The sequence below is a fragment of the Plasmodium brasilianum genome, chromosome 1 (genome assembly GCF_023973825.1).
Source record: "Plasmodium brasilianum strain Bolivian I chromosome 1, whole genome shotgun sequence".
Classification (NCBI taxonomy): Eukaryota; Apicomplexa; class Aconoidasida; order Haemosporida; family Plasmodiidae; genus Plasmodium; species Plasmodium brasilianum.
In genome coordinates, this window is record NC_090114.1 from 1,532,314 (window position 1) to 1,547,876 (window position 15,563).

Here is a 15,563-nt window from a genome sequence, read left to right on the forward strand (position 1 = left end):
TATATAAGTGATTTTAAAATATATATTTATTCGTATATTAAATGGTAGCATATAAAGAATATTTTTTAATTGTATTATAGATTACAAAAGTGGGAATGTAACCAAAGTGTAACTAACAATTTTTTTATAATTTACATAACACAGAATGTTGTTTTATTTGATTATTATTACTTTTATTATAATGTTACGATAATTAGTATTTTATTAAAAATTATTATTTATCCAGAATATAATGTTTATAAAATAAAAATTATTAACATGGAAAAATAATTAAAATTAAAAATTGTTTTAACCTTTATAGTAATACATTATTATAAATATACTGTATACATTTTATATTATATCGAAACTTAAATATATTCAAATAATAGGAAATGAAATTTTTCTCTCTTCATTTATCATGAAAAGGATTCACAAAAATATTATTTAATTAGCGCACTAAATGAAATGATAAAATAATGTATTAGAATAATTACTAATAAATTTAAATCATTTTATTTTAATGAAAGTGTATTTTTTATGAATATTATTAAGGTAAACGTTTTATAATACCTTTTTAAATGTATATTTTTTTTTTTATATATGTTGTAAAAACCATTACAGTTATATACATTTCATTGAGTAATTACGAAGAAATAATATTTTTTTTTTTTTTTTTTAGTAAGTATATTATCGTACATCATTGGAAGTATATTATATTATTATTATTTTTTTTTTTTTTTGCCGAATATATTAATAATATCAAAGATATATATCATGGAACAAAATATTAAAACTCCGTTTTTAATTAAAATTTCTGGGCTTATACTTTTAACATGGTTATGTCATTTTATAAATGATATGGTATGACAATATTATATAAGGAAATTGTTGGGTATATATTTTGTTAGTGTTTTTTTTTTTTTATAAATACTACTTTTTATAATGGAATTATTTATTCTATTAAATAAAAAATATTTACATTTTTCTTTTTTCTAGAATGGGTTTATCAAGTCTTCGGATGAGAGTTACACTCTTGGTAGAGTTTTAAAAAAAAGAACCTATAGATTACTAGCTGAATATGAAGAGGGTAAGGACTCAAAAATTGTAGTATTAAAAGATATGCCAAATTATAAAGAGTGTAAAAATAAAGATAAATCTAATAATAAAAAAGGGGGAATAGGGAAAAACGGAAAACCCAATAAATCATTAAGTAAGAAGAGATTCTATATTAAACTTACGGATTATAATGATGGAATGTCTGATAGAAAATATTTTCATTTTGAGAAAAAATGGATTAGAAAAAAAGATTATGAGATCTTCCAAGAACAGAATAAAAGAATTAGTGATAAAAATTTTAAAAAAATAAAATTTAGAAGTTACGGATATGCAGTTGCTGTTTTTTTTCTTTTTTTTTTGTTTGGAATAGGATTCCCTATATTACAAGGTTTGGAGCTGCTGAAGCCTCTACAGAAGCAGCTTCTAGGGATATTAGGTGCGATCATAGGTGATCCCACTGTAGTACAACACTTTATTTGTTCAATATTTTATGGAGTTATTATCATTATATTAGCTATCATAATTATAATAACGATTCCTAAGGTCTTAATAAATAACGAAAAATATAAAAAATTTAAGTTAATGAATGTACAAAAAGAACAATAAGTAGAATGAATTTTTCTTTAAGAAAATTATTTATATGAAGTAATAATTATAATATCTTTAGATATATATTTATTGTAAACATAGTTATAACTGAAATAATTTCATAGAAGCACAGGTGTATATCGTATAAGGTTATTACGAAATGTAAGAAATTATGTTCTCAATATATTTGTGAATACGAAAGTTTTAAATATATTCATTTTGTATTATAAACTGTTGCTTTAGAATAATTAAATATGATTGCTTAATATATATATTTGTTCATTAAAATAGATTCTTATGTGGAATATATGTATTGAAGTTAAAATTAATATATAATAAAAAATTAATGTATTTTCATTGATATGCTGTTAGAATTGATATTTTAAATGAAAAATGCTCGTTTCCAATATTTTGTATTTTTCTAATGTAAGATGATTATTTGTGTATTTAAAATGAAAAATATATGATTAGCTTTCTATAAAAAATAAATGTATCTTTTTGTATTTATTGGAAAAAATAGAAAGTATTATATTGCATTTTATATATTTAACTTAAGAAAAAAAACATAGCATTTAATATATAAAATAATTTTTATTAGAAATATATTATGAAATATATTTATTACTTAATACTTTTTAATAAATATTTTTCTTTTCTTTTTTATGATATAAATTGGAAGTTATGAATATACAATAAAATAATATATTTTTGAAATGTGGATTATTTATTATTTTTTACTAACATGGGGATTCTAATTCTTTAAAATTAGGTGGAAGGTTAAAATAATTTATTATTTTATTATTATCATTTGTTGAAGAACTAATGGAATTTTTCAAAATTTACTAATATATATTACCATAAGGAAATAACTATATATTTATATATGTACCATATACGTTTTTATAATTTTTTTAATTTTTATAAATGATATATTAGTGAATTAATTTTAATCAAATACTAATACATAATATGTTAAATTATTTTTTTTACTTTTTCCTTTTTTTTGCGCTGAATTATTAATATTCTATTTTATTTTTAACATTATTTTTATATAAAGTAATATCATGAAATTATGCACAGATGTATTAGTAATTAATGAATATATTTAATCTTCATGGATGTATACAATGTAGATGATATCATGAAATTATTATTGTTATATCATTTTATTAATATCAACAAAAGTTTTAGATAATTTATTGATATTTCTAATATTTGACAGTAATGTACAATATTTACATTATTTTGAGTTACACAAAATGAAATTAGGTTTAATAATAAGAGAAAACGGAATTTTCTAATTCTCTTATTAATTATATCGATAGGGTGAATGTAAATTTACTAATATTTTATATATGCTTAATAAAAGAAATAATTTAAAAGAATATAGAAATAAAATAATAGTAAAAAAAAAAAAAACAGTAAACTCATTATTTAAATATATATATATATGTCTCATTCATGTTGCTTTGTACATATGAGATAATATCTTATTTGCATATAAAACAAAAAAAAATTTCAAAATTTTTTTTGTGTTATGAACAAATTACATAAGAACAAGAATATGCAGTGTAAATAGAAATTTATAATCGTAGCATATTTGTTCTTTTAATTTCCAACATTGTTATCAAATATATTTATCTAAGAATTTTAAATAATTATTTTTGTTAAATATAATAATATTATAATCATTTTATATTATATAATATTGAAATCTACAGAATTTACAAAATTTTTTTATTAAAATATATTAAAATTAAATTATAAGAAATATTCTTTTCCATTTAATATATTTTCAAAATAAAATGTTATTATTTACCATAATTTTTTCTAACTAGAAAGGCTTTAATTAAAATATTACAATACTCATATATATTGAATATATTTGTACTGATAAAACTATTATATACATATATTTTAGTACTCATTAGATGTATAAATTTTGTAACAATTGTATTTTTTAGAATTTTAAATAAATAAAATAAATCATATTAAATCATAATAAAATTAAGATTCAACAATATTTTTATATGATATTAGTAGTATAAACATATCACTTTCATATATTATAATATATTAAAAAAAATTTAAGTATTAATCTTTTAAAAATGGTTTTTATATCAATAATAATTTATTTTATTTTTACAACTTCATATATAAATTTATGTAATTTTTAATTGTAATATACATTCAATTATAACAATAATTGAATATAGGAAAAAATATACTTTTTTTTTCTAATAAAGGAAAATAGTACATATATATGAATCTTTCAATTATTACTTATTTATGGTATATTGAAAAATAAAATATTGATAAAATGGAAAAGCATATGATAATAAATCTGATATATAGCTATAATAATTAATTATTTTAAAATTATTTTATATGTTAACTATTAATGTCTTCCATGAATTTATATAAATTTTACTCCTTAATAGAATTAGTTTATTAATGTTATGAACTTTATAAGTTTTTAATTCCTGTAATAATTTAAATGCAATAATTATTTTTTTAAAATTATAAAATTATAAACAAAATATATTTAATGAAGTAAATATTTTAACATCTCTATGAAAAAAAAAATATTTGAACACTATCCTTATTTTAAGCACACAAAAAGGGTGAATAATATAAATATATATATATATGATAATAAAAAAGTTCTACCTAATGCTTAAGTAAATTTATCAAATTATGAATATTAAAAATATATTCTTTTATTTGTAAAGTATATGTAATTAATATTTAGATAATAAAAACTGTGAAAATGGAATATTCAATTCAAGAACAAGTATATTATTACTAGAAAATTCGATCGAAACCAAAATTGTGGCTTTAAAAAATGTTACATAAAAAGAGATACAATCATTAAAGAAATTAATACGTTAATTGAGAATCAGAGTATGATAGGAAAAGTTAATAGTCAAATAAATATAATTCAAGTGCTGAATCAAAAAGATTTAGTCAAGAAGTATCCTTTTGTCATATATAAATCTTTTTCAACAGTAGAATATTTTTTAAAAAACCACTCTATAAGGAATTTATTCCTTTATATATAATACAAAAAATGTACCTGTTCTACTTGAAAAAAAATTTTAATATATGTAGTTTGTGAAAGAATCTTTTTAACATTTTTTGCACCAGTAAAACTTTTGATAATAAGAATTTTATTACTTTTATTCTTAGAAATCTATGATAAATTTACATGTTTTTCGTTATTCCTAGTTATATTAAGTATTTCTATGGTTATTCATGTATTGGTTAAACTCTTATTATCGGCATTTGAAGTTAAAGGAAATTTAGTTCAAAAATATGTGTAAAAATATTGCTATGAGGGAAAATGTTTATCTTGCAACTAAAAAAAGTATATAACATTTTGTATAATATAATGTTTACAACATATTTCCTTATTAGATCCATGTAGATTTTATCTAGGTAAAGATATAATATATGCATATATATTTATAAATAAGGATAAAAGTATATGTACTAAATATTTATAAAAGTAGAATGTTTTTATATATCTTTTTCTATTGTGATGTATTATTTTGAATTTATTTATTAACCTGTCTTAACATTATATATATATATGGAATATTGTGTTTAATAAAACTAAGAAATTGATATTTCTGAGTATTCATAGCAATGTGAGTTTTTTATAGGAAGAAAATATGTGTATATATGTTTAATCTAAATATTTATAATAAGAATTATGTATTCATTAAATTTAATATATATAGTAACATTCAATATGTCACTCGAGCTAGTGAGGTAGTTTATATATTTAACAATCATATATTTTATTATTTCTATTTTAAGAATTTAAGTATATTAAAAATTTTCAAAGAAATATATTGTATATTAGTTTTAATTTAGATGTTTCACTTTATTCTTCATTTAATAAAACTAAAAGTTTGTGTTTTATTTAATTAACATGTATTTCTTACTTAAATATACATATAATAAATAATTTATGTAAAGGAACTTGAGAAATGTATATTTTAAAACTTAATATAAGAATGTTTTTATTAAATTTTTATATATTTATCCTATTTATGATATTGTCAAAGTACACTAATATTATTTTGATTTTAAGAACAAATTATTAATAGAACTTTATTAATTTTAAAATTTATAATGCTTTATAATTAATTAAATTATGATACTTTTGTCGTATTATTTTTGAATTTAATTAATTGTTAGAATTAAAACTCATAAAAATTATTTAAATTTCTATAATAAAAAAAATGTGGATAAAAAAAAAATATATTTTTTTTTTTGGAAATACATTAAGAGATTATATTTTTGTATCTCTGTTAATTTGGCGTTATATTATAACAATAAAAAAATGATTGTTTTGGTTAAGTCTTAAAGTATTAATGCATAATAAATGTTGTTAATATATTTTCAATGAAATACATTTAACAATTAAATGATATATATTTAACTTTTAAAGTTAAATAAATATTTTTCCATAACAGGAGTATATATGAATAAAAATTATGCATTTGTGTTACTTTTCATTTTTTGTCTATAGATAAGTTTTCCAGAATAGTAATATGACATTATATACGTCCATAAGTGTAAAGAGTTTTTATTAATATCTTCAAAAATTTTCGAAATTTTTTTTCATCTTTATTTTAATTATATAATGTTAAATAAAAGTTAATCAGCATATATGTATAGGTCAATTCAAATAAATGTTATATTACTTTTATAAAAAAAATATAATTTCTTATGTATTTTAATTTAAGCATTATCTATAATGCGTATGAAATTATTAATTATAAATTATACAATTTTTTAATAGGTTTTATTTAAGTGCCTTACAAGTGATTAAATTTTATGTTTTTTAAAAATACTATTTTTTAATTTACATTTGAATCGTCCAATTAAGATTTATATTTGTTTTTTAATCATAAGGCATGCTCTTTTTAAAATATATTTATTAAATTACCAAGAATACAAAGTATTTGATTTTTATAGCATAAATATAGTTGCAAATAGACGAATAGATATTAATATTTGGAAGGATGCACAAAAAAATTTGATCAAATTCTAATAAAAATTACAAAACAATTTTCATTTGTTTTTTTGTTTTTGTTTTTGCTATATTAATATTTCTTCTAAATATATATATTTAAGAAAAACAAAATATATTATATAAATGAATTTAAAAAATAACGTAAAGAATTATGATATAAAATGAAGTTAATAATTAGAATTTTAAAAAATTGCAGTACTCGAATAAAAGATAATTCTGTATTGACCTTTAAAATCTAAAATGTTCATATGTTATGTAGGACGTTGTTAATTTTTTTAAATATGTTATAGTATATAAAAGAATATATGTGTTTAAAGAGTAACTAAATTATTTATAAAACATTGAATGAAACCTTTTTACAAATTATTACTCTTTTAATTTATTGTTACTATTATAATATTGTTCGAACAATTATTATTTTATATCAAAAATGTCCAATTTTTGGAATATATGATGTTTATGAAATTATAATAATATATATAGTAAAATAGCAAATTTGGTAATATCAGTAATTAATGTAACAATAATTATAACAATAGATTATATCTATATTCTCTATATACTATACTGTAGATAAATTCAATATTTACAAATAGCAAAAAAAAAAATATATATTTTTTTTGGAAAAGTATTAATAATAACATTTATTCATTTATTATTCTAAGTAACAAAATTGTATATTCTAAATATGTATGAATTAAAATAAATTATAATTATTTTAATTAAATTAGATTTTAGAGAATAAAATTAAAATATAAATTTTAAAATAATTTATAACATTTATTTTTTTCTTTCTGTTTTATAAAATGTATTATTGATATTTTTGTTACATAATTTTTTTACGAGAACAGAATAATAAAAAATTAAGAAAATAGATGTAGTGTCACTATTAAATGTATATTACATGAATATAATTTTTTTTTAATTGAACATACTACAACATATAAATTTTATATAATGGAAAAAAAATTTAAGTTACTCTTATTTATTAATATTGCTACGTTTATACCTTTAACATGGATATGCCATTTTAGCAATGAAAATGTATGATAATATTATCTAATGATATTTGCAAATATTTCTTTTTCTTGTGCTTTATATTTATTAATACTTTTTTTTAGAATAATATCATTGATTCTTTTTAATTATAAATATTTACTTTATTGTTTTAGAGGACATTTTATGGATCTTTGGGTGAAAACTATATAAATGACAAAAAATTAAATACAAAGAACTATCGATTATTAGCGAAATGTAAACATAATAAGGATTCATGTACTATGGGGTTAAAAGAAGGGATACTAAATAATGACATGACAGAAAGAAAAGATATATCTAATAATGAAAACATATTTGCACAATTAAATAGGCAATCAAATAGAAGTTTATCAAGGAATATAGAAAGGCACAAAAACGTTAAAAAAAATAATTCTCGTATATTTGAAACAGAACAATATTCCCGTTTCGAAAAAAAGATATTCAAAGAACTTGATTATGCTAACTTTCTTAAAAACAACAGGGGGATTAGTAATAGGATTTACCAAAAAGTAATCCGTAAAAAGTACGGATTTCGATTAGGTTTACCCATATTTTTTGTTTTGTTGTTATCCATATTACTTTTACTAGATTTATTCGTGGGATTCGGATTAATAAGAGGATTGTTTAAGATTTTGAGTATTATCTCACAACTTTTGAAGTACCAAACTAAAGGAAGTGCGAAAGCAGTACAAGTAATGCTGAAACCTCTGCATGACTGGTTGAAAACATCCCCTTTTAGTTCTTTCTTCAAATGTGCTGTTAATGTGACAGGGAATTCAGGCAGTTCTAATATAGATAAACATTCTTATATAACCGGTTTCTTTGGTTTTCTGATATATTTTGTACCCCTCTTTATAATAGGTGTTACATGTATATTAGGGGTTTTTTACTACCATAAAAAAGTTAAAAAATATGAAAAAATTAAGTTCAAAAAAAGGTAAAATGAACAATAAGAAATACGAACCTTTCTATAAAGAAGTGATTAATGTTAAGTAATAACTTTTCTATCTTTAGTTATATATCTATTAAACATTTTCATAATTGATTACTTTTATTTAAGTGCACCTACATGAACAAGGAATTTTTGATATACAACAATAGAAAAATATATTCTTAGATTTTTATGAATTTGAACGTATAATATTTCTTCAAACTGTATTTTAAATTATTATTTCATATCATTACATATTATGACTTAAAATATATATTTGTGTATTTATATATACTTTCATAGAAAAATATATATGCGTCTTAAAATGAATTTATTATAGTAAAATTTTTATTGTTTCGTTTAAGCAGTATGTTATTTTATATTTGAACTATATGAAAAAGTATTTTTTAGTTTTTCACTTTTTCTAATTTAAAATTATTATATGTTGATATAATTCAAAAAACATGCTTCACTACTTTAAAATAAAAAATTAACGGGACTTACTTTATGAGTAATTACATGAAGTTCATGCATTTTATTGCATTGAATTATATATATATTTACTTAAAAATACATATTAATTACTCTATAAATTAGGTTTTATGAGATATGTGTTATAAATAATGCATATTTTAATAGTGCTTTTATTAATTGTTTAACTATTTGTTCCTAGTTTGAAAGAGAAAAAATAAATATATAAAAAAATAATAACTTTATTGTGTATGAGTTATCAATTATTGCTTAAAAACTTTGAATTTTGGATTTTTTTTATTTAAGTGAACTGCTAAAACCATTTGTTATTTTATTGTTGTTCATAATTTAGGAGTTAATTCAATTTTTCAAAAAATAATTAAATTTAATTTATATTGAAAATTTATAAATAAATATACTGTATAAATTTCATTATATTTTACAACGTTAATGGACAACCTTACTGAATTAAATGCAATTATATATCAATAAATAGTACATTGAAATAGTTTTCTTTTTAATATTGTTCTTCCATAATTGTAGACATCTAAGAATATACTATATATCTATGAGAATAAAAATTTATATTAAGGGTAAGGAAAAAAAATGTATTTTTCTTTTTAGTAAAATAATCACATAAAGATAGATATTTATATATAAATTTTATTTCTTATTCTTTTATTTAAATATATTTATTTAAAAATTAATATAATTTCATAGATGTACATATGTTTTCATAGTCTGTATTAACCTCTAATAATTTTTTTATATTAATAATAAAAATTTTATAAACAAAATAAAAATGAAAAAAAAATTATTTTTTTATAGATGATTTATAAATAGATAATATTTTTTTATTCTTTTTATAAATATTATTAAATTATATCAAAATGAAGACACAATTTTTGTGATAAAGTTTTGCTTAAATAATACTAATGAATAAAAATTATCGTGCAACATTTTCCAAAAGTAATTTACATGATTAAATTTTACTTTTTATATATGATTTGTTATAGGTTCAAATGAAAATAATATTAAAATATTAATATATATTTTAATTATCCCATTTATATAAATTTTGAAAATTATTGTTTAGTTAATCAATTGATCATTGCATATATTTTTCTTTGTAAAAATATACATGGGACCAATAGAAAATTACGCTAATATATATGGGAATATTGCATGGTGAAAATTAAAATATAGATAATAAAAATTCTAATAAGAATATATATATATTTTTTTTTTATTAATTAATATTACTAAAATTTATTAAAATATTTTAGTTCATTCAAATAATAAATATATGCACAAAAAAGACAAATACTACAGTTTTGACAGTGTTTTTTTTTATTTATTTTTTCCTTTCGTATTTAATGTATATTCTATATAAGAAAAAATTAATTAAAAAAAATATATAAAAAATTAAGTAGTTGAATATAAAGATTTTTCTTTAATTAATAGAGGTATATATTAAACATAATTAAAAATAATATTCAAAAATTATGATAGAATATTAAAAAGTCAGTTTTTATTTGTATATATAATATATGTTTCTGCATATATGTGGTTGTAGTATATATATTTAATACTATAAAGGATTGTATGGGTTGAGTTATTATCTAAAGCTTCTGTTATTATTATTATAAAATAAAATATTATTCTATCATTATATTATTACCATAAATATACTGTTAAAATAATACATATTTTTTAATAGAAATGAAAGATTTTTCTAAAATAAAATGTTTATACTCTTAGTATTATTATTATTATAGCATCCATAAAAATTGTACTTATAGTATTAACATATAGAGCATTATATTATCTATATTCTCTACGCTATATATTCTATATAAACTCAATATTTAGATATATTTTGAAATCATTTATATTTTTGTTTGCTATTTTCTTTTGGAAAAAATTAATAAAAAGAATTATTTAATTAGTTCTCTACATTAAATAATAAAACTATAGTATTTGTATATTCATGAATAAAATTATATTATCTTATATAGACGAGAGTTAATCTTTTATAAATAAAATTAAGATTAAAATTTTATAATATGTATTTATAATTTCTTTACTGTATATATTGTAACAGAAGTTATAGTTATATAATTTTTATTAATTTTTTATAAATCAATAACAAAAAAATATTTTGTAAAATAAATATTGCATCCCTCATTATTAGAAGTATATTATATTATTATTAATTGTTTCCTTAGTATATTAGAGAATTAAATATATTTATAATGAAACTAATAGTTAAGTCAATCTTATTTATTAAAATTTTTGCGTTTATCCTTTTAACTGAGATATGTAATTTTAAAAATGTTGTGGTATGCTATTATCATTTAAGGGTATTTACATTATTCATAATTTACGGGTTCTATTATTATTAATAATCTTTCATATAATTAATTATTTATCCATTAAATAACAAATACATACTTTATATATTTTTTATTTTTAGAACATATTTAATAAATCCATGGATGAAGACTACACACTTGGCAGAAAATTAGATATAAAAACTTTTCGATTACTGGCAAAATGTAAGCAGAATAAGGATTCAAACAATTTAGGATTAAAACAGAATATGCAAAACAATACAAAGTGCAAAAAAAAGGATATAGATATTAATGAAAATGGGGACAAAGATAAAAACAAGAAATATAATAAAAGTTCATTAAATAAGGCACAATACTATACCGAAGTTATAGATTATAATAATGGAATGTTTGATGGAAAACATTTCCATTTTGAAAAAAAATGGATTAGAAAAAAAGATTACGATCATTTTATTCAGAAAAACAGAAGAATTATAGATATAAATTTAAAAAAAATCAAATTTAGAAACTACGGATTTGGAGTTGCTTTCTTTATTATTTTTTTCTTGCTTGGAATTGGAATACCCATATTACCAGCAATATCACCATTGAATGATGCATGGAAGGCACTTGGTGAAAATCAATCATGGAAAAGTTGGAAGGAAGCTATAGATGGTTTCGTAAACAACTTAGGAGACTATGCTTTTACAATATTATTCACAGTATTTATCGTTATATTATCTGTTATCCTTATAATAGCGATTTATAGGATCTTAAGAAATAATGAAAAATATACAAAAATGAAGCTAATAATGGAGTAAAATAAATAATAAAATATGTATATATATCTGTAAAGTTCTTTTTTATATGAAGTAATAAATGTAATATCCTTAGAGATATATTTAATAAGAAAATATATAATTTCTAAAGCAATGGAACTGCACGTGTGTATAAGTATTCTCTTTTATAAAAAGCAATAAAAAAAGATATTTTTTATTTTCTTGTGAGTTTAAATGTTTTAATGTTTTAGAATTTTCGTTTTAAACTATTATTTAAGCTTAATTTTTTTTGGAATAATATATATATTTGTATATTTAAATGTTTTTGTGAATATATGTGTTTTTGCTTTAAAGTAAATATATAATAGAAAAATTCCATTAATATAAAACTGTGATAATTTAAATTACTGCTAATATTTTTTTTTTATATATTCAATTTTGTTTCATTCTTAAATTACTATTTTTGATTTAACCTTAAGGATGTCTTTTTTTGTATTTATTGAAAAGAAGTAAAAGTATTTCGATATATTAATATGCATATATTTATTCTTTTTAGTTAGGAAAAAATTTAATATTTATTGTATAAGATATACTTTATAAGAAGCATGTTATAAAGTATATTAATTATAAATATTTTTTTATCAGAATTTTAGTCAATTTTTTATGGAGTAAATGCAAAACTATAACATTATAATGTAACAATATCTTTTTAAAATGTTAATTATATATAATTGATTAATTAGGAATTATAAATCATTACAACTACATGAAATTTTAAAACTATCTCTTATACTATTGTTGTTGCTAATGCGTTAATTCTATTCTGTATAAAATATTTATATATAAATTACAAAGGTAATTTATAAATAAATATAATTTATGGGCTTTTGTTTTATTATTTCTTTCTCTTACTAAATTAATGAATTAATTTTAATTAGATATTAATAAGTCATCTTTTGTAATTTTTATTTAATTTATTTTTAAATATTATTTATTTAATATATAAAATCACTTCGTTTTAATTTAAGTTATTATTTCAATATGTGGTACGAATTTTGAATTACCCTTGGTTTGGAATAATTGTTACTCTGAAAAAATTATATAACATGAGATAAAATATTGTATATAAATAGAATAATTATGGTTATTTGTTTTAACATGAGAAACATTTTATTTTTAACGAAAACTGTTTTGTTGAAAACTTAACGTCCTTTATTATCATATTTAAATAATTATAATGATAAAAAATATTTCCCTTTTAATTATGAAAACATATTAGTAATTATTTTCATTCAGTATTAAATTAACATTTTTATCTTATAAAAGTGAATTTCTTTTTTTTCTATTTTATATTAGCATAGTGAGTACTTTTTTAATTACGTAGTTTTTGTAGCTCTTTGTATAAGTTAATTAATGTTATCTTTGTACGATATAAATTAGAATGATTGCTACTATTTAATTTAATAATAATATTAGTGTTATTAAGAACACATATCTTTAATATTATGAATAGGCACATTACATATTTTTGAAATTTTGCATTTTTTTTTTTTTTGTAAGTTCTCTAATTAATTACCAAGCTTTATATTTTTATTTTTGTTGCTACCTCAGAATATAATAGTCCAAGGAACATCATTTAATAGGTAATTTCTATAACATTGCGTATTAATATAAACCTATTATTTATAAATTCCTCATGATATTTTATTTAGTAATTAGTTTTATTTTTTGTTTATATAGTAAAAAATTATACTTTTATGTATCATGGATTATGCAAAATATATAAATTAAAAAATGAGTTCATTCTTCTGAATGTAGCAAATTTAAGCAAAAATAATATTAATAATTCTTTGCTTTATGTAATGGTACATCTTATGAAAATGAAGTATTTCAAATTTTTTGAGAATACATAATTATATTATTTTTAGTGTTTGTATAAGATGAAAAGTTTTTATTGTTTTTTCTAGTTTACTGTAAAACCTTTGGAATATGCAGTAAAACATATAAATTTTTACAATATATTAACGACAAAATAGGAGTATCCCATGATGATAATATGAAGTTCTAACTTTTACATAATATTGTTAATCAATAAATATTTTATATTGAATACTCACCTAAATGTGCATACAATTATAATAATTTGCTCCTATTATATATTAATATAATTAATCAAGTATTAAAAGTACTTACTTTGAGTTTGTCATAATGGTAGTATTTTTATGAGAAAATGTTATAGTACAATACGTGAAGAAAAAATTATATACATGAAATACATACCAGTAAGCATTAAAAAGTTTAAAAAAATTATATATCTTTGTTGTTTACGTATAATATTTCATAAAGGTTTGTAACGTTTCCTAATTTTTTATTTTTGATGCGTAAAAAAAAAAAACATGCTATAAGATTTTCTTGACTAAAATTTTTAAAGTAAATTGAGGATACTTATAAATGTATTAATTTCATTGCATCCGTGAGTTTTGGAATTGTTATGTATACTTTCTTTTTTTTTTTGTGTAGAATAATTTTTATATAATTAAATTTCTAAGAAATAGAAAAAAAATGAGATATATAAATAAAAAAATAATTAATTCATTAGATCATAATATTACACGTTTATACATATAAGAAAACTAAAATAAGTGAATATTTAGTTAATATTCGACTCATATTGAGAGATATTTCAGATCATTTCATTTATATTAATTGTTATGTATTAATTGTCGCTTTATTCAAAATGTAATCATATTTTAATAAATTTTTTTTTTTTAGAATTTGTAGATAATTAATTATTTCTTGTATCTGTAAAAAAATTTCACTAAAATTACGTCGTCCTAATTTTTTTTTATTTGTATGGAAATATTTAAATCAATTAATAATAAAAATGCATATATTATATTGATTTATAAAATACAACATAATTGAAGAACATTCTTACAGATTAACATAATGAAAAATATTACAGAAATATTCTTTTGTATAAGGAATAAAAATTATTTATATAAAAAATGCATAAACGAAATAATAAATATGATAATAAAATTTTTGTACAACTGAAAATCTTATTTTTAAGTATTTATTCTTATTCCATGGTGCTATTAGTTCGTCGTTTATTTGTATATTTATAAAATACATAAAGTTAATTACATGACAACAAATTTCTTTTTTACTAGAAGCCACCAAAGGAAAAGATAATTATATATTTTTGACAGGTATAACTTTAATACCTTAAAAAAGTTAAATTATTCATCCAAAAAATTAAAGAAAATGCTTTTTTTTGAATCTTCGCTTATTATGTTTTTAATTTTTATATGTTATTATTGTTCTTTAAAATATAT

General features: G+C 18.3%; 3 protein-coding genes across 3 annotated transcripts; all 3 read left to right on the plus strand.

Annotated features, from left to right (window-relative positions):
* Nucleotides 1-756: 756 nt before the first annotated feature.
* Nucleotides 757-1,644, plus strand: MKS88_000608 (uncharacterized protein; the record flags this gene model as incomplete). The annotated part of the gene is made up of 2 exons (XM_067217264.1): nucleotides 757-843; nucleotides 979-1,644. The coding sequence occupies 2 exons, from the start codon at nucleotides 757-759 to the stop codon at nucleotides 1,642-1,644; spliced, it is 753 nt and encodes a 250-aa protein (XP_067075842.1).
* A 5,986-nt stretch (nucleotides 1,645-7,630) lies between these two features.
* On the plus strand, nucleotides 7,631-8,652 carry MKS88_000609 (uncharacterized protein; the record flags this gene model as incomplete). Its single annotated transcript, XM_067217275.1, has 2 exons — nucleotides 7,631-7,717; nucleotides 7,846-8,652. The coding sequence occupies 2 exons, from the start codon at nucleotides 7,631-7,633 to the stop codon at nucleotides 8,650-8,652; spliced, it is 894 nt and encodes a 297-aa protein (XP_067075843.1).
* Nucleotides 8,653-11,368: 2,716 nt separating this feature from the next.
* MKS88_000610 (uncharacterized protein) lies at nucleotides 11,369-12,267 on the plus strand (the record flags this gene model as incomplete). Its single annotated transcript, XM_067217286.1, has 2 exons — nucleotides 11,369-11,455; nucleotides 11,590-12,267. 2 exons carry the CDS (start codon nucleotides 11,369-11,371, stop codon nucleotides 12,265-12,267), a joined length of 765 nt encoding a protein of 254 aa, XP_067075844.1.
* Between the last annotated feature and the right edge of the window lie 3,296 nt (nucleotides 12,268-15,563).